The 23,477-nt window shown below is 35.2% G+C and overlaps 1 protein-coding gene across 2 annotated transcripts in view; it reads left to right on the forward strand.

Moving 5' to 3' along the window:
- The window catches only part of LOC128983149 (protein O-mannosyl-transferase 2), a 196,600-nt gene that overhangs the window by 135,829 nt on the left and 37,294 nt on the right, over positions 1 to 23,477 (forward strand). For both annotated transcript variants that reach the window (XM_054402324.1, XM_054402325.1), the window contains exons 11-13: positions 1,725 to 1,934; positions 5,031 to 5,182; positions 12,578 to 12,666. In XM_054402324.1, the coding sequence (XP_054258299.1) occupies positions 1,725 to 1,934; positions 5,031 to 5,182; positions 12,578 to 12,666 (451 nt within the window). The remainder of the gene's footprint in view (positions 1 to 1,724; positions 1,935 to 5,030; positions 5,183 to 12,577; positions 12,667 to 23,477) is intronic.

A 23,477-nucleotide genomic window follows, 5' to 3' on the forward strand; every position in this document is an offset into this window, starting at 1 on the left:
TTCACTGTACTGGCTCCCCAATTCTTAGCTGGATAAGTTCACTGTACTGGCCCACCCCTTTCTTAGCTGAATAAGTTCACTGTACAGGCTCCCCCATTTCTTAGCTGGATAAGTTCACTGTACTGGTTCACCCCTTCCTTTGCTGGATAAGTCCACTGTACTGGCTCACCCCTTTCCTAGCTGGATAAGTACACTGTACTGGCTCACCCCTTTCCTAGCTAGATAAGTTCACTGTACTGGCTCACCCCTTGCTTTTCTGGTAAAGATAGCTCTACTGGCTCACCCCTTGCTTTGCTGGGAAAGATAGCTTTACTGGCTCACCCCTTACTTTGCTGGATAAGTTCACTGTACTGGCTCTCCCCTTGATTTGATGAATAAGTTCACACACAGGTACCAAGCCTATGTGGACAGGCAAATGCAACGTTCAAAAAGGCCATCAAATTATATTAAAAGGTTCTTTTTAATAAGAGAAATTTGTACTGTCATCTACATGGTATACAAATTCGGATTTTATGAAAAAAGCCGGTTTTGATTAAAGTTAATTTGTCCTTATAATTCTAAACAAAATAGTGTAACCCCCCATTGCTGTAACAAATACGGTTCAAAATTTATTGCGACTTTTGTGATTTTCCTATGAAATATCATATTTTTCCCAACGCTTACCCAAAATAAAGGTTGTTGACAAGCTAATGAAAGTACCTATGTGTTAGTTTGCTGATACCGTTTATTTAAAATTTGAGATAGAAAGCCCTTCAGAGGCTCACACAAAAAGTAACCCTTGGTTTTTCTCACAGTTCACTCTTAGAAATCCTGAATTAAATAACGTACAGCTGATCTGAATCCCAAATACACCCGCCGCAGCAAACCTGCAGACTTAGCAAATTTCCATTTGTGTGATTGGATTTTCAATTAAATCTATTTAAATAATATTAGGTTGAACAAGTACCTAGGTTGGCTGCTACAGCAAGGGTTACCTGAGGTAACCTGTCCACCTACTGGCTCAAGTAAACACAGCCTAAAGGCAAATAACACAAAAAGTATCCAGCAAGCCTTTTTATCTGTTTAGTAAATTTACAAATTTAATATTTGAATTATTTATTTCAGAATTTTCGACATTGCCAGACATAAGCTTTATTAGTTATTTAGAAAAATATCTGAATTGTTTAAAACAGTTTCAAAGAATGATCAACTTACTTACTTACTTGTCTATCTTACTTCATGGGGCGTCACAAATCTCAGTTGATTTTTTGCCTCGTAGATTATCCTCCTCCACTCTTCTCTATCCTCCGCCATTCTTATCGTCCCTCCTCACTGGATCACATCGTTCTTGACTTGGTCATACCATCTTAATTTAGGCCAACAGACTTTTTCCTGTAGATATGGCCTCACAAGAATAATCATCTATCACAAATAAATTTATAATTTCATACCATAACTAATACTTAAGTAACTAATATTTAGTACTATGAAATGCTCAATTATATTGAAAGGACCCGGCACTATCAAATTAAGTCAACTAACCTGTTAAACGTATGACGCAGGACTGAGGGCGAACGTCAGTAGTGGGGACGCAACGTCATCTCCATATACAGTGCAGCCACCACAACTAACTAAAATATTATCTTGCTGATTCTTGATGTATTAATAATATATATTACAAATACAATTTATGTTATTGAGCCATTGTTTACAAATTCTCTATAAGACCCACCCTCATATTACAGGTAACCACATACACTCACAAGGACGAGAACAACAAATGGTTGATAAAGAAGTACAACTCGGATGTAGAAGTGGGCGAGGAAGATGTAGAATTGCTGAAGCATGGGGATCTAGTCAGGCTGGAACACGTTGTGACACGGCGGAACCTGCATTCTCATAGAGAACCTGCGCCTGTCACCAAGAAACACTTCCAAGTCACAGGCTACGGCGAGGTCAGTGACACCATGTCTTGTACTTTATGACTTTTTTCTAAAATGTAACCAAGCAATATTCTTCTCACTTAATAATGGATTTAATTTAATTATTTAAAAATTTACATCTTCTTAACATCTATTTAGGACTGGGAGGGTGGCGTCGTCCAGTAATCCAGCTACTAGGAGGCCACGAATTGTGGATACTCGTAGGCATGCACTGTGGATGTGATACTCCCTGGTGTGGATTAACGTCCGCACTAGTGAGCACTCCAGGGTGTCTACCAACCGGGAAATCCGGGAAAACAGGGAATTGTTCTTAAATTTTTACTGGCCATGAAATGTACGGGAATTGTCCTTAAATGCCAGACAATGTCCTTAAATTTTTAATGGGCCATAATTTTATTGATCGCTAGTTGGTTAGGAGCACATAAAAGGTTTATCAGATGTTTGTTTACATTTTCATAATTTATTACTAGAGTAATTATGCAATAAAAATCCCATTAACAATCTCAAACCCATTAATATTTTATCACGACAATCAAGTGTCAAGTCAAGTACTTCCAAGAACTGTTGACTCAGCAGCTAGCTCTTAAAAGTTGTATCACTTTTATTCCTTTACAACTTCTTTTTTTATTACTAGGGTAATTATTATTAGATCCCAAACCTATTTTATCATGAAAATAATACCGTAGCTTTATAATGGCTGTTAAATTTCACTTCTTACTTGTACTTTCGGCTTGAAGATTCAATTTGCCGCGGCCAGTGCCTAGTGCCATAAAACTGTTTATGGTTTCATATTAAACATGTAAATAATCTACAGTCTTATTTTGTAAGTTTACCCCTTTTTATGGACATTTTATCTTTCAATTGACAAAACCACAAGCATTGTTGTTTGCATTAATGTTTTATCACTATGTAGGCCTGCTTGGTTTCAAATTATGTCATTGCATTTTCTGTATCTTTGTCTTATATTGTTGGTTGGCTATTCAGGTTTCAATGTTTTTTGTTTCCCATATATTTATTTATTGAGTTGTATGCTTTAAGCAAACAAAATCTTATGAACTATAATGATGATAGTAACTTTGCTGCTATTATAACCTCATTGTTTGTTACTCAGTTTATATACGCCCTCCTAAATAATTAGGTTTAGGCCTGGGTATTTTGATTCTTGAAAGAGCTGTAAAATATATTAAGAAAATGTAATTGAGCCTAAGATAAACAACTAATGATTGCTATGTGTCGATATTAACTTTACAAATGAAAATACAATAATCTTACTCTGTGCTTATTGCTTATTAATAGCCGCTTACCATACCTTGATTTTGTACTAAGAATTGAGTAACAATATGCATTCAAGATTTTTTTTCAAAAGTTGAGAACCTAACGTTGTGCGAAAACGTTACGCAACGTGGGCGAATCATGCCAAATTAATCCGCCTGGATCGGATAAGCTATGTTTTGAAGTTTACGTGACGGATGGAGATATTTGTCGCTATCGCAGGAGGCAATGATTGCGTTTCTCCGTTACACTATAAAAGCTTTACCTAAAGTATAGGTAGGCCTATGTTTGTTTACTTTCAATAAATTTCTATTTTGTAATTTTTAACTCTTATCTATTACTATTTACTTTTCTCTCTGGTACAACTACAGTGAATAACAAGATTAATACAGTTTGACAAATCAGGAAAATTATTCGGTACGCCTAATGACACCGACAAAGGTTACGGCAAAGTGTCCTTAAATGTACGGGAATTGTCCATGAATTTTTTATCCAGAATGTAGTAGACACCCTGTGACTATCCGCAGTACTACCCTGATAATTAGACCAATTTGTTAATTACAAGGTAAAATTGTGGTTCGGATTCCACTATAAACTGTAGTTCCCTTAGTTGACATTTGCTGTAATGGGCTATTAATTAACCAGCTGTGTCTAAGGAATATCGAATATGTCGGCCTCAGTCACTAACAAGACTACAAGATCGCGCCACTCATCCTACACTCATCTCCATTCATACTTACTTACTTACTGCTGTGGCCACTGGTACCCTAGATGGTACTTGGCCTCCCCAACACACTGCCTCCATAGGTCTCTGCTTCTTGCATCTTCCTTCCTTCTCCCTAGCTTCCTCAGGTCTTTCTCCACTTGGTCGAACCATCTAAGTTTCGGTCTTCCAAGGGGTCTTCTACCTTCTGGGTTATTCCTCAAGATGTTCTTTGATAGGGAGTTGTCATCTTTTCTTAGAATATGCCCTGCCCATCTCAGTCTTCTGCTCCGTACCTCAGCGACAATATCCGGATCCTTAAATAATTCTCTAAGTTCCCAATTATGTCTCGATCTCCATTGTCCATCCTCAAAAATTGGTCCGTACACTTTCCTCAAAATCTTGTTCTCAAATACAATAGCTTTCCTTTCTGATTTCTTGCTTAAGATCCAATTTTCTGAACCATACAGGAGAACTGGTCTGATGATTGTCTTATAAATCCTGAGTTTGGTGGTGTGGGATATTATTTTTGAAGTCAGTAACTTGTGACAGGCCGAAAAACTTTTTTGTGCTAGGTTTAATCTATTTTGAATTTCTAGCTCTTCATCATTATCACTGGTGAGGATGACTCCTAAGTTACTGGTGGTTAATATCTGAGTGTCCTGGCACCCAGCAGAACGTAAGATCATTCCATTCATACTTGGCTTAAAATACCTACCTTCGTATGGTCACCATTTCAAAGTAAAGTATTAATACAGTAAAGTAGTTCGCCATCAGGTACCATTTTCCAACACAAGTAAGTTTTTTTTAAGTTTTAAATTACTTGATTAAAATCCTCACCAATCAACACAAAACAAATTTCAGCATAGTATATTTATGTCATTTTAAGTGACAGATTAAACTCTTAAAATCTGCTTTTTAGAACCCAACAACGTACGATAATAGACAAACTGTGGTTAATATTTTTGACAATGTAATAAAAAAAATACATTAGTACATACTTACATATACATACTTAAAATATATATCCTATAAGTTCCCCTGGATTGTTAGGTTTTAATGTTTTAAAGTTAGATAATCTATTAGTTTTATTGGATAGTTATATGGAATCAATTTTCTCACGTAAATTACAGAATGGTACAGGGGATGCCAACGATGTATGGATGGTTCAAGTTGTGGGTGGAGTTGAAGGAGAAGTCATTCACACTGTTACCAGTAAACTGAGATTTGTCCACTTCCTGCAACATTGTATTCTCACTACTAGCGGCAAACAATTGCCAAAGTGGTAAGCTCATTATGTTTTTATTTATATTAGTGACTAGTGGCCTATAGGGGCCATAGCCCCTAATTTAGACTACAATAAAAAAACCATATATAAAATGACAAATATTCGAAATAGGCCTATGTTTTTAAAATTATCAATTTTATGTTACTTAAAATTAACAGTGTTTTTTGTTTTATATCTTAGTTTTCCTTCCGTTGGAGTCGTATATTAGTTGCTTCTGATGTGTCAATGAAATACAATTGTAAAATAATGATTAAATCAATAACACAATATAATGGAAACGTGCACACGGTTTGGCCTGAGCCCGGAGAACTACGAATCAGAGCTGAAATCATACAGCAAAACATTGCACATCTTTTCTAGTTTAAAATTGAAGATTTGTTTTGTAATCTTACGAATTCACTTAAATTATTTGAAGAATCACATAAAAGTCATGGAGTTCGTAGGAGATCATAACCCATTTTTTAACAACTCACTACGCTTGCACAGCAATCAACAACAACAAAACAAAACATAAACAATTAACCATTTGCACACTCACTACAGCTGCTTCAGTTCAGTCCAGTCGGAGAGAAACAACATATAACGACGAAAATACAACGCTGTCAAGGGAAGTAAATAGGTACTACTGTTTTATTTGCTATGATTTAGTACTGGCAGGGTGTCGGGAATTAGTATTGAATTTCAAAATGGTCTTGAAAAGTCGGGATTTAGTATTTATTTTGATATAAAAGTTAAGGCTTCCAATGAATGCCTGTAGCTTCCCAATAAGTTCATCCTCGGGAAGATATCTTCCTCTAGCCAGATTAACAAAAGTTATCATTCTAGCATCAGAGAGCTCGTTACAATCAAAGATACGTGATTGGCTGTCTCTTCTGACCTATCACAGTGCCTACAGTAGGGTGGGCTGAAAAAAATGGATTTTTTTTTAAAGTTCTATTAGTGCGGAAAAGTTGCGAATCATACATAAAACAAAAAAGAAAAAAAATTATCAAAATCGGTAACATTTTCCGGTCGCGCATAGGCCCTAAAGTTTGAAAAATCACGTTTTCAAACGTTTGCTAGTTATCAGTTCTACAATTAGTTTGATTCTTCGTCTGTCAAGTCTCAAGAGGTCAGAGGCAACCTTCTTATAAGGCCTAAACAGCATGAGCTTGCTGACCCTAAGAAGGGGAGTGTCGACCCAGCGTTGGCGGTGCTTTTCTTTGGCCCATCATGCAATCGAAGAACATGCGCTGTTTCCTGAGATGCCACAGAAGGGTTGTGGGCCTATCATGGTTGTCGCAGAGGCAGTGTTTGCCAATCTGTCTGCAGCTTCATTATCTGAGTGTCCTGGCACCCAGCAGAACGTAAGATCATTTCTCCTACCCAACATTGACACAGAAGCAAGGCAGTCCCACTACGCCTTAACTTGTAAGGTCAATAAGAAAACAATTGTCTGGGGTGCGCAATAATTTGATTTTGGATGAAGTGCTTAAGGTCTCGACCTGCCCCTGTTAGATAAGATAAGATAAGGAAAAAGATATCAAAGTCGGGAATTTTCATAATTTTGCCGCGATCGCAGACAACGACGATGACATTTCCATGGCCGTGGGAGTCAATGATGATGTCTACACATGCTACACATGTCTACACGGTCGTGGGAAATGTTTATTATTTTTGCCGCAATTGCGGACGACGAGGATGACGTTTCTGTGACCGGGGTAGACGACGATGATGTCTACACAACCGCGGGAAATGTTCACGATTTTTCGGCATTCACGGACGACAATGATGACGTTTCCATTAAGCCTAGTTTACACTAGCATGTAGCAGTGGCGTCACTTGAACCGCGCAAGTTTTAGTGTTATGCCACTAGAGTTTACAAACAAAAATGAATTTGTTGGTCATGCCACTGTTACTGGCGCAACTAAGACGTCATCAGTAGGTTTCTTCCATACAAGTGGTAGTTTTGTTCGACCTCTTATAATTCTTCCCCAATTCACTTCTTCCCCAATTCACTTCTTCCCCAATTTGATTTTTCTTCCCTTTCGGATTTTTATTCTTCCTTATCTTTGTCTTTGATTTCTCTCATCTTCGACAGCATCACTACCTAATAATACCTGATTAAATTCTAACTCCACCATGATAGCAGAAACTTCTTTTTTATCACAAACACACTCACGAACACAAACACGTTGTTTACAGGAACACTGTCAGTGGAACTGGAGCTAAACGTCTGCAACTAAAAGTGGAGCCGCGGTTTACACGGACCACTAGAAGTGACGCGTCAAAACAGATGGCGCCTCACCGCTACTGACGCCACTAATATATGTCGGAACAAATATTAGTGGCGTCACTCCCAATGGCGCGTCACTGCACCTCTCCACTAAAAGTGGCGCGTCATTTGAGGTTTACACATTACATTTTTTGCGCCACTTTGAATCCAGTAAAAGTGACGCCACTGCTACATGCTAGTGTAAACTAGGCTTTACTGCGGGAGTCAATGATGATTTCTACTCGGCCGCGGGAAATATTCATAATTTAGCGGCGATCGCGGTCAACGACGATGACGTTTCCGAGACCGCGGGAGATGACGATGACGTTTCTGTGACCGCAGGAGACGATGATGCGATGTCTACACGGCCGCAGGAAATGTTCATGATTTGGCCGCAATTGCAGACGACGACGATGACATCTCCAAGACCGCGGGAGACTATGATGATGTCTACACATCATCATCGTCGTGGAAGATTTTCATCATTCAAAAAATCCAATTTGGCTAGTTGGATTTTTCCATTGCTGCATTTTTTCTTTACTTGAAAAAAACCCTATTACCAAAGACAGGGGTTGGTGTAGAATTTGAAAATTTTGTTAATTTATAAAATTTTGTATCGGTATCAAGAATTGAGAATCGATACATTTTGGTATCAACACATCACTAATTTTTGAAAAAAACTATTCTTGGAAAATCTGGAATTAGTCTTGAAAAGTCTGAAATTGGTCTTCAATTTTTAAATGGAAATAAATTAGACACCCTGACTGGGGATGTAACTTATCGATCGATAGCTTCGTTTGGTGATATCTTATGAATTGACTACTTTTAAATTGTAATATAATATTATGTATAGGCCTAGTGCCTCAGAATTTTTAATCATAAAAATTATCAATATTGATGAGTATATGAAACTGGAAAGAAAATGGGTGATTATTTACTCTTAAAATCGCTATAATAATATCATGTTTAGACTCTATTTTCTGAAAATTTTTATTTATTTTCATTTTAGTACAAAATTATTGTTATAAACAACAAATATTCAAAGTTTCAGTATTTGAGTACACAAGCATAATAAGAGTCACACACCACTGTGACGGATGATAGGGCAGTTCCCATTGTGCCCATAATGGTGAGTGAGCGTGCATTGGCAAAGGGTCGCTTAATTCTTCAGAGTCCATAGGGCTCCTGCCAAAGTATAGATGTTTAATGCTACTAGTACTGCACTGTCTTATTGTCACCATCCCATTGTCCGTTACAATTAGTACAGTTGTTTAATGCTACTAGTACTGCACTGTCTTATTCTCACCATAACTTTGTCCGTTACACTTAGTACAGTTGTTTAATGCTACTAGTACTGCACTGTCTTATTCTCACCATCCCTTTGTCTGTTACAATTAGTACAGTTGTTTAATGCTACTAGTTCTGCACTGACTTATTCTCACCATCCCTTTGTCTGTTACAATTAGTACAGTTGTTTAATGCTACTAGTACTGCACTGTCTTATTCTCACCATCCCTTTGTCTGTTACAATTAGTACAGTTGTTTAATGCTACTAGTGCTGCACTGACTTATTCTCAGCATCCCTTTGTCTGTTACAATTAGTACAGTTGTTTAATGCTACTAGTTCTGCACTGACTTATTCTCACCATCCCTTTGTCTGTTACAATTAGTACAGTTGTTTAATGCTACTAGTTCTGCACTGACTTATTCTCACCATCCCTTTGTCTGTTACAATTAGTACAGTTGTTTAATGCTACTAGTTCTGCACTGACTTATTCTCACCATCCCTTTGTCTGTTACAATTAGTACAGTTGTTTAATGCTACTAGTACTGCACTGTCTTATTCTCACCATAACTTTGTCCGTTACACTTAGTACAGTTGTTTAATGCTACTAGTACTGCACTGTCTTATTCTCAACATCCCTTTGTCTGTTACAATTAGTATAGTTGTTTAATGCTACTAGTACTGCACTGTCTTATTCTAAACATCCCTTTGTCTGTTACAATTAGAATAGTTGTTTAATGCTACTAGTTCTGCACTGCCTTATTCTCAACATCCCTTTGTCTGTTACAATTAGTATAGTTGTTTAATGCTACTAGTTCTGCACTGTCTTATTCTCAACATCCCTTTGTCTGTTACAATTAGTATAGTTGTTTAATGCTACTAGTACTGCACTGCCTTATTCTCACCATCCCTTTGTCTGTTACAATTAGTATAGTTGTTTAATGCTACTAGTACTGCACTGCCTTATTCTCAACATCCCTTTGCCTGTTACAATTAGTATAGTTGTTTAATGCTACTAGTACTGCACTGCCTTATTCTCAACATCCCTTTGCCTGTTACAATTAGTATAGTTGTTTAATGCTACTAGTTCTGCACTGTCTTATTCTCAACATCCCTTTGTCTGTTACAATTAGTATAGTTGTTTAATGCTACTAGTACTGCACTGCCTTATTCTCAACATCCCTTTGCCTGTTACAATTAGTATAGTTGTTTAATGCTACTAGTTCTGCACTGCCTTATTCTCAACATCCCTTTGTCAGTTACAATTAGTATAGTTGTTTAATGCTACTAGTTCTGCACTGCCTTATTCTCAACATCCCTTTGTCTGTTACAATTAGTATAGTTGTTTAATGCTACTAGTTCTGCACTGCCTTATTCTCAACATCCCTTTGTCTGTTACAATTAGTATAGTTGTTTAATGCTACTAGTACTGCACTGTCTTATTCTCAACATCCCTTTGTCTGTTACAATTAGTATAGTTGTTTAATGCTACTAGTTCTGCACTGTCTTATTCTCAACATCCCTTTGTCTGTTACAATTAGTATAGTTGTTTAATGCTACTAGTACTGCACTGCCTTATTCTCAACATCCCTTTGTCTGTTACAATTAGTATAGTTGTTTAATGCTACTAGTTCTGCACTGCCTTATTCTCAACATCCCTTTGTCAGTTACAATTAGTATAGTTGTTTAATGCTACTAGTTCTGCACTGCCTTATTCTCAACATCCCTTTGTCTGTTACAATTAGTATAGTTGTTTAATGCTACTAGTTCTGCACTGCCTTATTCTCAACATCCCTTTGTCTGTTACAATTAGTATAGTTGTTTAATGCTACTAGTTCTGCACTGCCTTATTCTCAACATCCCTTTGTCTGTTACAATTAGTATAGTTGTTTAATGCTACTAGTTCTGCACTGCCTTATTCTCAACATCCCTTTGTCTGTTACAATTAGTATAGTTGTTTAATGCTACTAGTACTGCACTGCCTTATTCTCAACATCCCTTTGTCTGTTACAATTAGTATAGTTGTTTAATGCTACTAGTTCTGCACTGCCTTATTCTCAACATCCCTTTGTCTGTTACAATTAGTATAGTTGTTTAATGCTACTAGTACTGCACTGCCTTATTCTCAACATCCCTTTGTCTGTTACAATTAGTATAGTTGTTTAATGCTACTAGTTCTGCACTGCCTTATTCTCAACATCCCTTTGTCTGTTACAATTAGTATAATTGTTTAATGCTACTAGTTCTGCACTGCCTTATTCTCAACATCCCTTTGTCTGTTACAATTAGTATAGTTGTTTAATGCTACTAGTTCTGCACTGCCTTATTCTCAACATCCCTTTGTCTGTTACAATTAGTATAGTTGTTTAATGCTACTAGTTCTGCACTGCCTTGTTCTCACCATCCCTTTGTCTGTTACACTTAGTACAGTTGTTTAATGCTACTAGTGCTGCACTGTCTTATTCTCACCATCCCTTTGTATGTTACAATTAGTATAGTTTTTTAATGCTACTAGTTCTGCACTGCCTTGTTCTCATCATCCCTTTGTCTGTTACAATTAGTATAGTTGTTTAATGCTACTAGTTCTGCACTGCCTTATTCTCACCATCCCTTTGTCTGTTACAATTAGTATAGTTGTTTAATGCTACTAGTGCTGCACTGCCTTATTCTCAACATCCCTTTGTCTGTTACAATTAGTATAGTTGTTTAATGCTACTAGTACTGCACTGCCTTATTCTCGACATCCCTTTGTCTGTTACAATTAGTATAGTTGTTTAATGCTACTAGTACTGCACTGCCTTATTCTCAACATCCCTTTGTCTGTTACAATTAGAATAGTTGTTTAATGCTACTAGTTCTGCACTGCCTTATTCTCAACATCCCTTTGTCTGTTACAATTAGTATAGTTGTTTAATGCTACTAGTTCTGCACTGCCTTATTCTCAACATCCCTTTGTCTGATACAATTAGTATAGTTGTTTAATGCTACTAGTACTGCACTGCCTTATTCTCAACATCCCTTTGTCAGTTACAATTAGTATAGTTGTTTAATGCTACTAGTTCTGCACTGCCTTATTCTCAACATACCTTTGTCAGTTACAATTAGTAGAGTTGTTTAATGTTACTAGTTCTGCACTGCCTTATTCTCAACATCCCTTTGTCTGTTACAATTAGTATAGTTGTTTAATGCTACTAGTTCTGCACTGCCTTATTCTCACCATCCCTTTGTCTGTTACAATTAGTACAGTTGTTTAATGCTACTACAGTAGAACTCCGATTATCCGAATCAATTGGGACCAGACCCCATTCGGATAATCAAAAATTCGGATAATCGGAGTTTTACAGGAATTCCGGGAAAAATTTCCAAGAAAAATCCTCATTTCCGGTACTAAATGAATTTTTAATTAATAATAAATTAAATCAGAACATTTTTACAGTATACAATGCTCTAAGCACAAGTGTTCTAAACTTGTTCTTAATAACAATTCTTTGATATTTTCCAAACCTTATTATTACTGTAGCTTTACATTATTAAAATTGTTGAAATAAGCGATTCCGATAATCAGCGATTCGGTTAATTGGAGTTCGGATAATTGGAGTTCTACTGTAGTTCTGCACTGCCTTATTCTCAAAATCCCTTTGTCTGTTACACTTAGTACAGTTGTTTAATGCTACTAGTGCTGCACTGTCTTATTCTCACCATCCCTTTGTCTGTTACAATTAGTATAGTGGTTTAATGCTACTAGTTCTGCACTGCCTTGTTCTCACCATCCCTTTGTCAGTTACAATTACGGAGGCTTAATCCCTAACTGCTATGTTAAGGATGGATGAGTGACAATTTTATTTTGTTCCAGGGCCTATGAACAGTCAGAAGTTTCTTGTAATCCAAATCTGAGAGACAAAAGTGCTGTTTGGAATGTTGAAGACAATATATTTGCAAAATGTAAGTACAACATTTTGTTGGACATTTATGTTGTACATTTTGTTGTGCATTTAATTAACTCATCTATTGTTAGAGGATTATTTCCTTCTAAATTAAAAATTTGCTAAAGTTAGTTATTCCTCTTTATAAAAATAATGATTCTTTAAAAATAACCAATTACCGTCCTCTTGCTATTACCCTTTTGCTTAAAAAAAGCTATTCATAATATGGCAGGAGTCGATCACATATCACACTGTAAGCAACTTTTTGTTAAAAGAAAACAATATGCGTTATTTATTAGGGGTGGGCGAGTAGTGATTTTTCAATTCGAGTCGAGTCGAGTATTTGAGTAAAAACTTGAGTATCGAGTCGAGTCGAGTAGTTGCACGTTAAGTAGGCCTAGGCCCAGGGTTTAAGCTGTGGTAGTATTTTTAGCATCTTGCTTTTCACAACTTAAAAATGCTAAGTTAAGTTCACATTGTTTGTTTTAAATGTTCAAGTTATTGAATAATATTTTTTCTACAGTTAAGTTAACTTAGTTTTTGTCTTTGCAGAGAGTTTGAAGCATTTTGCTGAAACAAATTTCATCCTAGCCTAAACCCTGCCTAGGCCTAAATAGGTAGTTTAAGTACTTATACCAAATTTTCTAAGTTATATGGTTACTAATTATTAGTACCTCCTGCCTTAGGCCTAATACAAAATTTGGCCTAGACTACTTGTTGGCTGCAGCATTAAATTATTTAGGCCTACACATAACTTGTTCTTGTGTGTTTTATTTTTTCTTGCCTTTAATTCCTCCTCACTAACATGATAATCAACCTAACTAACTAAATAAGGTATCTCTAAGAATTAATTTCAATTCAAATAAGAAACAGAATTTAAAAAAATAAATTTATTTATGAAACAGAAAACTAATATCAAACTACATATTGTATCACAAGTTAAAAACATAAATATGCAATTAGGTATTTAAAAATAATCACTTAGATAAGCACTTCATCTGTCTTAAGTTTGAAGGATATGGGTACTAGGGCTATCCTCTTCACTCAGTACATTTATAAAAATGATCAAGTCACTCGTCTCTGACAGACTGAAAATATCAAACAAAAACATAGTAGGCCTATTATCTCGAAATAAAATATCACATTAAACACTTAATTTAAAATAAAACACATTTCACTGTAGCCCGGTATAGCCTATTTGGCCTTTCTTTATAAACTCACATTTTCTAGGTTAAGTTACAATTCAAACTGTCGTTGTCATGTTTCTGCCACCAGATTGAAAATTGCACAATCAAAATCACAAACAGAATATGTTTATTTTACTTTCTATTAAACTTGCACTAACAAAATCAATTTTATTTTAAGCTACAAATTCACTTCAAAGTAAAAACATTCAAAACTGACATCGACATAACTTCAATCACTTCAATCCATTATTTTGTTGTTACGCCAGCTGTCACCATATCTGCTCTCTCTCTCTCTCACTCTCTCCTCTTTCTTTAGTCAGTCGGCTCATTCTGCTTCTGCTTTGTTTTCCCATCAAACAGCTGTTTTGTAGGGCTGACGTTGCCATATTTATCATTACACCATTATGGTGAATGTCGGTAAAATTATCACAAAATTGCTGTAGCTTTTATCTCGTAAAAAAATTAATAGTTTGACTAATTTTAATCATGTTTATGTAAACTGATTAGAAAATAAATTATACTTATAGTTTGTTTACGCCAATACCACAGTTGTAAAAGTACAACAATCATCGTCCATCTGGAAACACTGAGTTTAAAGTGGAACTGATCTTTTCTTTCTGCCAAGACCCAATGAGATTGTGTCATTCAGATGCATCGATGTTCCTTGCAGTAACTTATCGGCAGAGGTGCCCATCCCCCCCAAACCCAGAGGCGCAACCCCCCCCCCCCCAAGCCAAAGGAGTAGTCCCCCCCAATTTATGCTGCCGTCTATTTAAACCTACCCTCCACCTGCCAATGTATCTGGCAATTTCCCCTTTACCTCATAAAACGAGCATTTCAAGTATTTAGTAAACTTGAGGTAAAGAAAAACAAACCTGCTGATAATCAATATTAAATGTTTAATAGGAAACGTCATTTAACAATACATCATTATATCTAACTAACGGACAAATTAGAAGTTTTTCAATTTACAATTCAGAAACTGTACTTATTGTCAGCCAACATGTGCTCAATATACTCGGTGAATTACTCTACTCCAACACAGTATTGTAACTGTACAATGTATTAGGTGGCGTTAATTTTTACAGGGCTTAAGAATTCAAAACAGCTTTAAGAGCATTAATAATACTTTGACAAAAGGTATATGGTTTCAAAATTATAGGCAGAGAGTCACGAAATAGGGCAGACTTGTTGCTCGCCACTCCCAGGCTGCCTTCTACATAAATCGCCGGGCAAAATACACAAAATACCTTAATTGCCACTAGCACAAAAGGTTTTTGCGACGAAGTAATCTTATTATTCATTTTGATAGCCCCAGGATTGCCTTTTATGACTAATAGTGGTAGAAACACATCTTGTCAGACAATCCTTAATAATATATGTACGGTAGTGTCGTATTTTACTTGCTACATATGTTTTGGCGGTTCTTTAACATATTTAGACTTCCATATGTAACATACACCATCGTCAGACTTACAAAAGGATCGACTTCTGGAGGTGTCATCAGAATATGTTACAAACATTTAACACAAAACACGAAACGATAACAGATAGGCCTATCAATTCATGCAAGGACATTGCTGCGGGCAGGACTGGAAGTAAACTACTGAATCAGGTTATGACAGACCGACGTGGTCTCTGGATTGCCGTCTGCGTTTTCAACAGATAGTTAGGACTAATTGTAGTGACAGAGGAGAGTGTTGAAAATATAATGGGATTCATAATTGAGTTTTCCATTCAAAACTATTGACAATAATAACCAATTTTTATGCTGGATATAAATGATGGTCTCGAAATTCTACATTACTGCGTGAAAAGAAATTAATTAAATACTTTGGAAGAGTTTGGAATACCGGTATATAAATAAATAAAACTAGGGACAGCACACAATTTTTGAGTGAAAACACTCAATTAATTATGAATCCCATTATATTTTCAACACTCTTCTCAGTCACTACAACAATAGTCCAATATCAGCTGTTGAAAACGCACAAAACAGACAACAATCCAGAGACCACGTCGGTCCGTCATAACCTGAACTGATTCAGTTTTCTTCCAGTCCTGCCCGTGCCAATGTACTCTTGTGCATTGATAGGCATATCTGTAATCGTTTTGTGTTTTGTATTAAATGTTTGTAACGTATTCTGACAACACCTCCAGAAGTGGATCTTTTTAAAGGCCTAAGACTGACGATGGTGGAGTTAAAGAACCACCAAAACATATGTAGCAAGTAAAAGTCAGCGAACACAGAATAAAAAAAGTCGACACTAGTACATAATTAAGGATTGTCTGATAAGGTGCGTTTTACCATTCTTAGAAGCAATCTTAATTACGAATGGCAGAATGTTGTTGGTGTCGATAGTGAGCTACTTAGAAAAAGTTTTTCAGTCTGATTATACAAAATTCTACATTCATTATGACAACTAACAAAAAAATATTCCCCCCAAATTCTCCCTAAAGAAGTTCCCCCACAAAAATTCCTGTGGCGCAAATGCGCCACGGTCAAATGCGCCACGGTCCCCCCCTCTGGGCACCCCTGCTTATCGGTTTGTAAAACTAAACACCAATACCGATAATTGTGAAAAAATATTATGCTACAACAGGTTATTTTTATTTGTTGTATTTCTATATTTTGGTATAAAATAATTTGTTATTTCTATATTTTGGTATAAAATATTTTTATGGCAGTTCAAACTAAATCTGATACTGTACTCTATAATATCTTCAAGAATCGTCTGCCATTGTTATACTAGTCACGAGACTCCCTTGTTGACTATCGACTATTGCAATTCGATAGATTAATTCAATGCTTTATTTCAACTTACTGTATCGTTATCGAGACGTATTGTTGACTGTTGTAGGAAAGTGAAAGTCTGTTAGTAGTCTGAAATAATCCCTTAAATATGGTTTGTATTCTAATCTTACCTTAGTTTAAACAATAATAATTACGAGGACAGAGGTTTTAAAGTACAATGTTTAATGGTACATAAATGGTTAAAATAAGGTTACAAAAATTGTTCAGGGGTGGGGATTCGTGCTGGCTGAATCAAAAGATTTCGTTTATACCTAATTTAAATTTTTAATAAGTACGTTAAGTTATAAATTTAATAATCTTTTAAAAACAATAAATTAAATAGGAAGGATTTTGATTTTAATTAAGAGAGGTAAATTGGGTCCAAATGGATGCTTGAAGAGTAGTTTGAGTCAATAACTTAATAAAAATGGAATGATCTCACCAATCTTCTGTAATAATAATTTGCTTCTTAGCATATAGGCTTAAATTCTTCTTTCTTCAGTTAAATTTGGAAATTCTGACAATACTTTCTTTTATAATTTCGCAATTATTTTCACAATTAAGTTAATAGATTCTGTGTGTTCTTCTTGGATACTTTTATTGCACTGTCAGTCTCATTGTTGTACATCATTTCCAGTTATGGGGTTCACATAAATAAGAACATGGTTGAAATTAACTTGTAATCTTGACCCCAGATGCACTGTATTTTAAATGGAGGAATTGTTTTGAATAATAGTTTTGGATAAGCCAATGAATAAATTTTGATTATGAATTATATATATGTTGAGACAATACGGTTTTAATAATATTAACAATGAACATGAATAAGTATTGAAAATATAACTAGATTGAGTTTGGAATTTAAATAAGGACTATAATTATAAACATTGAATTTTGAGTCATTACAATATCCCCTCAGAAAATATGTTATTAAATTTTTAATAACATGTTTTCGCTAAATGACGAAAAATACATTTAATTTTATAACAGTAGATAACAAATATTGAGATGAAATTGAGTTGAAACAAAAATCTAACAAACTTAACATTAAGGTTTTAACTAGAACAAATTTCAGTTGGAATGAACATAACAATAAAATAATTCTAAAATAACAAAATGATATTCCTGTACCATCCCCTCATATCTTCTACAAATCATTAAACACATAACATTAGTTGAAGTGGTTAAAACATTTTTTTATTTTTATTTTATTTTACACAATACATGAATGGAGTGATGAACAAATGTTGATATATGAAATGAACATGAGACATATACAAGATGAATGATGCTTATAGATAATATGGAGTACATTAAATGGATAGTTGTTGGTGATTGCTTGATGATAACCTCTTATAACTAAATACATTAAATTTGTGATTATGACTATAGTTTAACTATTGGGACAGATGTTTATTGGGTTAAGCACACATTACAGTTTATCTTCTATCTTCGGTTATGGTGTGTAGATCGGTTCAATGTATTTCTTCATGGAGGATATATATGATAGGGTCCATATATTTTATTGTAGAGATCATTTATGTGGTATGTTGATGGTCCAAGTATTGGGGAAATTGGTTTGAAGGTCTTCATGTAGTTGTGGGTCTGTGGTTCTTTCTTGGGTAAGTGATATTTTTTGTACATTGTAAAATAGTTTTCTTCATTGTTATAGTAGTTATCATATGGCCTTTGGCAATTGCTTATATCTATTTGACATACTTGTCCCATTTTCATACTCATATCACATTTTAGTTTAATATCAGTATCATCAATTGTTAAGCTTAATTTATTATCATTAGAAACTATCTTTAGTCGGAGTTCTGTTAATGTGTCCATACCAAATATCACAGGTTTAATTAAATTAGGTATGATAAGAAATTGAAGCCAGATGGTCTGATGTTCAATGGTTACAGGGGCATAAATGATTCTTGCAACACGTTTTGATTTTTCACCAGTAGCTGTAGTTATTGTCGTATTAGACAAAGGAAGTTCTTCAAATGGTTGAATTATTTATTGATTCTCTTTGAAACATTGTTCGGAAATACATGTTATTGTAGAACCAGTATCAATTAATGCTTTTGTTGTGAGATTATTGATTCTAATATCTATTTCAGGGCATTTAACTGGTTTGGATACAGGAAATTTATTATTTTCAGTGGGTTCATTTAATAAGAAATCTTGATCACACATTATATTGTTTATCGAGAATTTGGAAGGGTTATTCAAAGAATTGTTTTCGAGGATATTTGCTGTTGATATCATCGCTGTAGTTGTTATGATGTTAGTAGTTGATGGTCCTCGGCTTACATCTACAGCGACGGGTCATTTCCCTGGGTAGTGTGTGAGGGGTTGAAATTTGTTGGAGATCTTCGCTGTGTTGCTGTGTCATGTGGACTGTCTTGGCTTATCATAGCACACACTTGTTTTTGCTCATGTAGGATATGGTTTGCTGTTATTGTAGTAGTATTGATTAGGCCTTTGGTTGAATTGGTTTTGATTTGAGGATGTATTGGTATATGGATGCTGTCTGTTGTTCTGATTGTAGTTTTTGCGAGAATCATGTCTGTAATGGTTGTATGGCTGATATTGGTGTTCTCTAGGTTCTTGATGTTCTTGGTGTGGTGTCCGTATAGCATAAGATGATGTTTTTGATTGATAGGCTCGATGTTTAATATCAGAGCTATATGATGGAGTCTTGTTACGATGTGCAGGACTATTTGGTCGGTGATCCATATTATGGTAGTTCGCATGTTTGCTCCTTTTGGGTCCATCTCGAATATCTTCTTTTTGCAGAAGTCTTTCGAATGCTCGAATTGTTGTCACGTTCTGTACTTGGATGCTATCTTGGATGAGTTGATCAAATCGTTCGCTTAACAGGATCACTATTTCCTCTTCAGTCATTTGTGGTGTAATAGACTGTAGTAATAGGACTCTCTCAGTAAAATATTCAGTTCTGTTGAGCGTTCCATTAGGTTTGTAATGTTCGGCTTCAATCTTGCTACGTACTCCTCTTTGTACTTCACGGCTCCAGTATTTCATGGTGAATTCTTCGGAGAATCTTTCCCAACTGTTAATGTCTACCTTAACCAGTTGAAGCCATCTGGACGCTGGTCCTTCAAAACTGACGTCGAGAAGATCTTTCAGGATTTCAACAGGGTCGTAATTAGGATTTCTTTCTATCCTTTTAACGTAGAACCGTTTAAGTTTTTGTATAGATATTCATTTGGATTTATAGTTCTTCCATTGAATTTAGGGATTTGTCTTTCCATTGGGTCAGATCCCGAACATATGATTTGAATAGGATTGTCGTTCCGGATTGGTGAATGATGTTTCAGTTTTAGTGACTGTACTTCACTTTCACATTTGTTTAGAATTTCAGTAATAGTTTTAATTTCGTTTTGTTGTTCTTGGATTAGATTATTTTGTATGTGTAATTTAGGTACAATTTCATTGTGGATGGATTGTGCATAATATTTAGCAATATTTTCACTGTCGGTTTTTGTTTGTAGCACTAATGCTTTCATATTTTGTTCTAACTTTTGTTCTTGTTGTTCAAAGTTATTAGTTACAAAGGTCTGGATATTTATTTTTGATTCGTCAATTTGATTTGTGATTTGAAATTGAAATTCTTTATTTTCTTGATTTTGGGACTGTTGGTTAGCTTTTAGGACATTTAATTCCTGGCGAAATTCACTTTGTATTGTTCTAATGTCATTTATTTGTTCTGTTAGAATTTTTTGACATGATTTTATCTCACGGTTTAGCTCTATTCGGGTCTGATCTAATTTTTGGTTTAGTTGTGTGTTGGTTTGGTTTAGTTGTGTGTTGGTTTGATCTAGTTTAGTGTTAAACTGTTCTAGGAAATTAAATATTTTATTCAAATCCGGTTGTTCAGTAGTTTGCGTAGCTTCGGGTGGTTGAGAGGTTGCGTGCGTGAGTGTTGGGATTACGTCATCGGGACAATTTTTAATGGTCGGAGTCTCAGTCTCTAACAGCTGGAAACTCGTTTCGGGCGTCTTCGTCATCTCTCGGATGATTCCGTGTGTCGTTGTGATTCTAATATCAGCTGACTGTGGATGTACTGCAATTGGTGTGCTTTGATTGGCTGCGGGTCTTTGGTTTACTTCAATCATTTCGGTCCGGTCCGTTGATTCTGATTGGTCGCTCTCGTTCCGGTTCAAATCTTCGACACTAGGATTGAAACATTCTGAACTGGTGTTGGATTCAACTTGGCCTTCTACATAGGTTAGGTTTTCTATTTCTTCTGTTGACAGATTTGACGATTCGTCTGATTCGTGTTGTTGAAATAATAATGCAGGATAACGTCTCGGTTGTCTCAAATTATAGTGATTATCGTTATCGTTGTTAGCCATTTTGTTTACGACGGTGTAAGGGAACAGGGATATTATAGGACAAGTTGGGTATCGTTATAATAATAATGAGATAGACCTAAGCTTTACGACATTAAATAAATCTGATTTACCTTATAGTAGCCTATTTATTTTAAGAGTTAGAAGTAGTTTAGTTAGTAACCTAATATTGGTGGGACATATTGTTGTGGGAAATCGGGATTCTTAATCCTACCTAACTTCTTAAGAGTAGGCCTAACATACGTAAGTATTAGCCTATTGGTATTTATTAGCCTATTAGATTGTCTCAACATACGATTATGAAATCTTTTGATTCAAGCCTATTACGTTGGGCGCCATTGAAATAATCCCTTAAATATGGTTTGTATTCTAATCTTATCTTAGTTTAAACAATAATAATTACGAGGACAGAGGTTTTAAAGTATAAGGTTTAATGGTACATAAATGTTAAAATAAGGTTACAAAAATTGTTCAGGGGTGGGGATTGGTGCTGGCTGAATCAAAAGATTTCGTTTATGCCTAATTTAAATTTTCAATAAGTATGTTAAGTTATAAATTTAATAATCTTTTAAAAACAATAAATTAAATAGGAAGGATTTTGATTTTAATTAAGAGAGGTAAATTGGGTCCAAATGGATGCTTGAAGAGTCTAGTTTGAGTCAATAACTTAATAAAAATGGAATGTTCTCACCAATCTTTTGTAATAATAATTTTCTTCTTAGTATATAGGCTTAAATTCTTCTTTCTTCAGTTAAATTTGGAAATTCTGACAATACTTTCTTTTATAATTTCACAATTATTTTCACAATTAAGTTAATAGATTCTGTGTGTTCTTCTTGGATACTTTTACTGCACTGTCAGTCTCATTGTTGTACATCATTTCCAGTTATGGGGTTCACATAAATAAGAACATGGTTGAAATTAACTTGTAATCTTGACCCCAGATGCACTGTATTTTAAATGGAGGAATTGTTTTGAATAATAGTTTTGGATAAGCCAATGAATAAATTTTGATTATGAATTATATATATGTTGAGACAATATGGTTTTAATAATATTAACAATGAACATGAATAAATATTGAAAATATAACTAGATTGAGTTTTGAATTTAAATAAGGACTATAATTATAAACATTGAATTTTGAGTCATTACAAGTCCTCTTGCTAGCTCTGCTGAATGACGATGGGTGTTTGTTGAACATTTGGTTTACGCTGGTCTAACCTATATGAGGTTAGATAGTTGTTTTTTGTAGGAATGGGGATTAAATAAGGCATCAACACAAAACAAAATATAATTTATTAAATATGGGTGTAGAAAATCGTGAAGTGGCAATATTTATAACTACTTGACTCGAATTTTCGAGTAGTAATTACTACTCGACTCGAGGTCGAGTATTTGAAAAAACTCGAGTAATTACTCAAAGGTCGAGTACTGGCCCACCCCTATTATTTATGTGATTAATGGTTTATCACTATCCAATTGGTTCAATGTGTTTTACAAAATTTGTTACCTATTGGTAGTGCCTTTGAAATTTGTACTAATAAAACTTGTTCCTCTATTCAGGTTTGTACCTTTACTGGAATTATCTAAGTTACCTATTGAATTAAATTAGGCATAAATTAAATATACAAAAGACAAAAATGACTAATCTGAAGGATTTTACAATACAAATTTATTTAATAATAGACGTAAAAAGTAGGATTGGACAATGATAATGAATGGGGTTTAATAATTTAAATGAACAAATACAGGGTCACCATCTTGGTTAGCCTAGCTCAGTAAATCAGAAAAATGAGTTTACAAATAAGTTAATAAGTTCAATTAGATATATTCTCAGGGAGGGGAGCTCGGCTGACTCAAAAGATCTTCAAATATTTGATTTACTTAGATATTCAATAATATATGTGGCATACTTTGTGCCACATTTTGGTGATCTGGTCATGTGATTCAAGTTCCAGACCAAATCGTTCATGTTGGAAACGTTAACTGAACGCATTATTTAATACAGAGGAGACAATTTACCGCAATTCACAGGCACTAAGAGCCAGCCTTGATGAGAGTTTGATTAATTAAAGCATTATAACACTGAAATACGTGGATTGTTCAACTCAGTGGATATTTAGTATATAAGTCAACTGGACACAACGTGAACTAACATTTGAATTAATAATCAACAATAAATGACGGAATGAATGAAATAGTGAATTTGACTAGATGATCTGAAATTACATATTATTAAAATACTATTACTACGACACAATACCTCAAGGGGGCATCCCCCCGTATCCCAACGAATTTACCCTTCCATTCTTGAAAACAGCAGACACACGACAGAGCGTTGGTTCACTCCTTTTACCCGCCTGCTCCCTGCGCATGCGCGAGCAGCTCTGGGGTTGAGATTAGGCGGGACATTTAAATAGTTGCTGTGCTGTGGAGATTGACTCCACAAGATCTCCCCCCCCCCTCCCCCGAGCAG

The sequence above is a fragment of the Macrosteles quadrilineatus genome, unplaced genomic scaffold, assembly GCF_028750875.1.
Source record: "Macrosteles quadrilineatus isolate MER2022 unplaced genomic scaffold, UCM_ALF_1.0 Scaffold_1__1_contigs__length_201487025, whole genome shotgun sequence".
Taxonomy (NCBI): Eukaryota; Metazoa; Arthropoda; class Insecta; order Hemiptera; family Cicadellidae; genus Macrosteles; species Macrosteles quadrilineatus.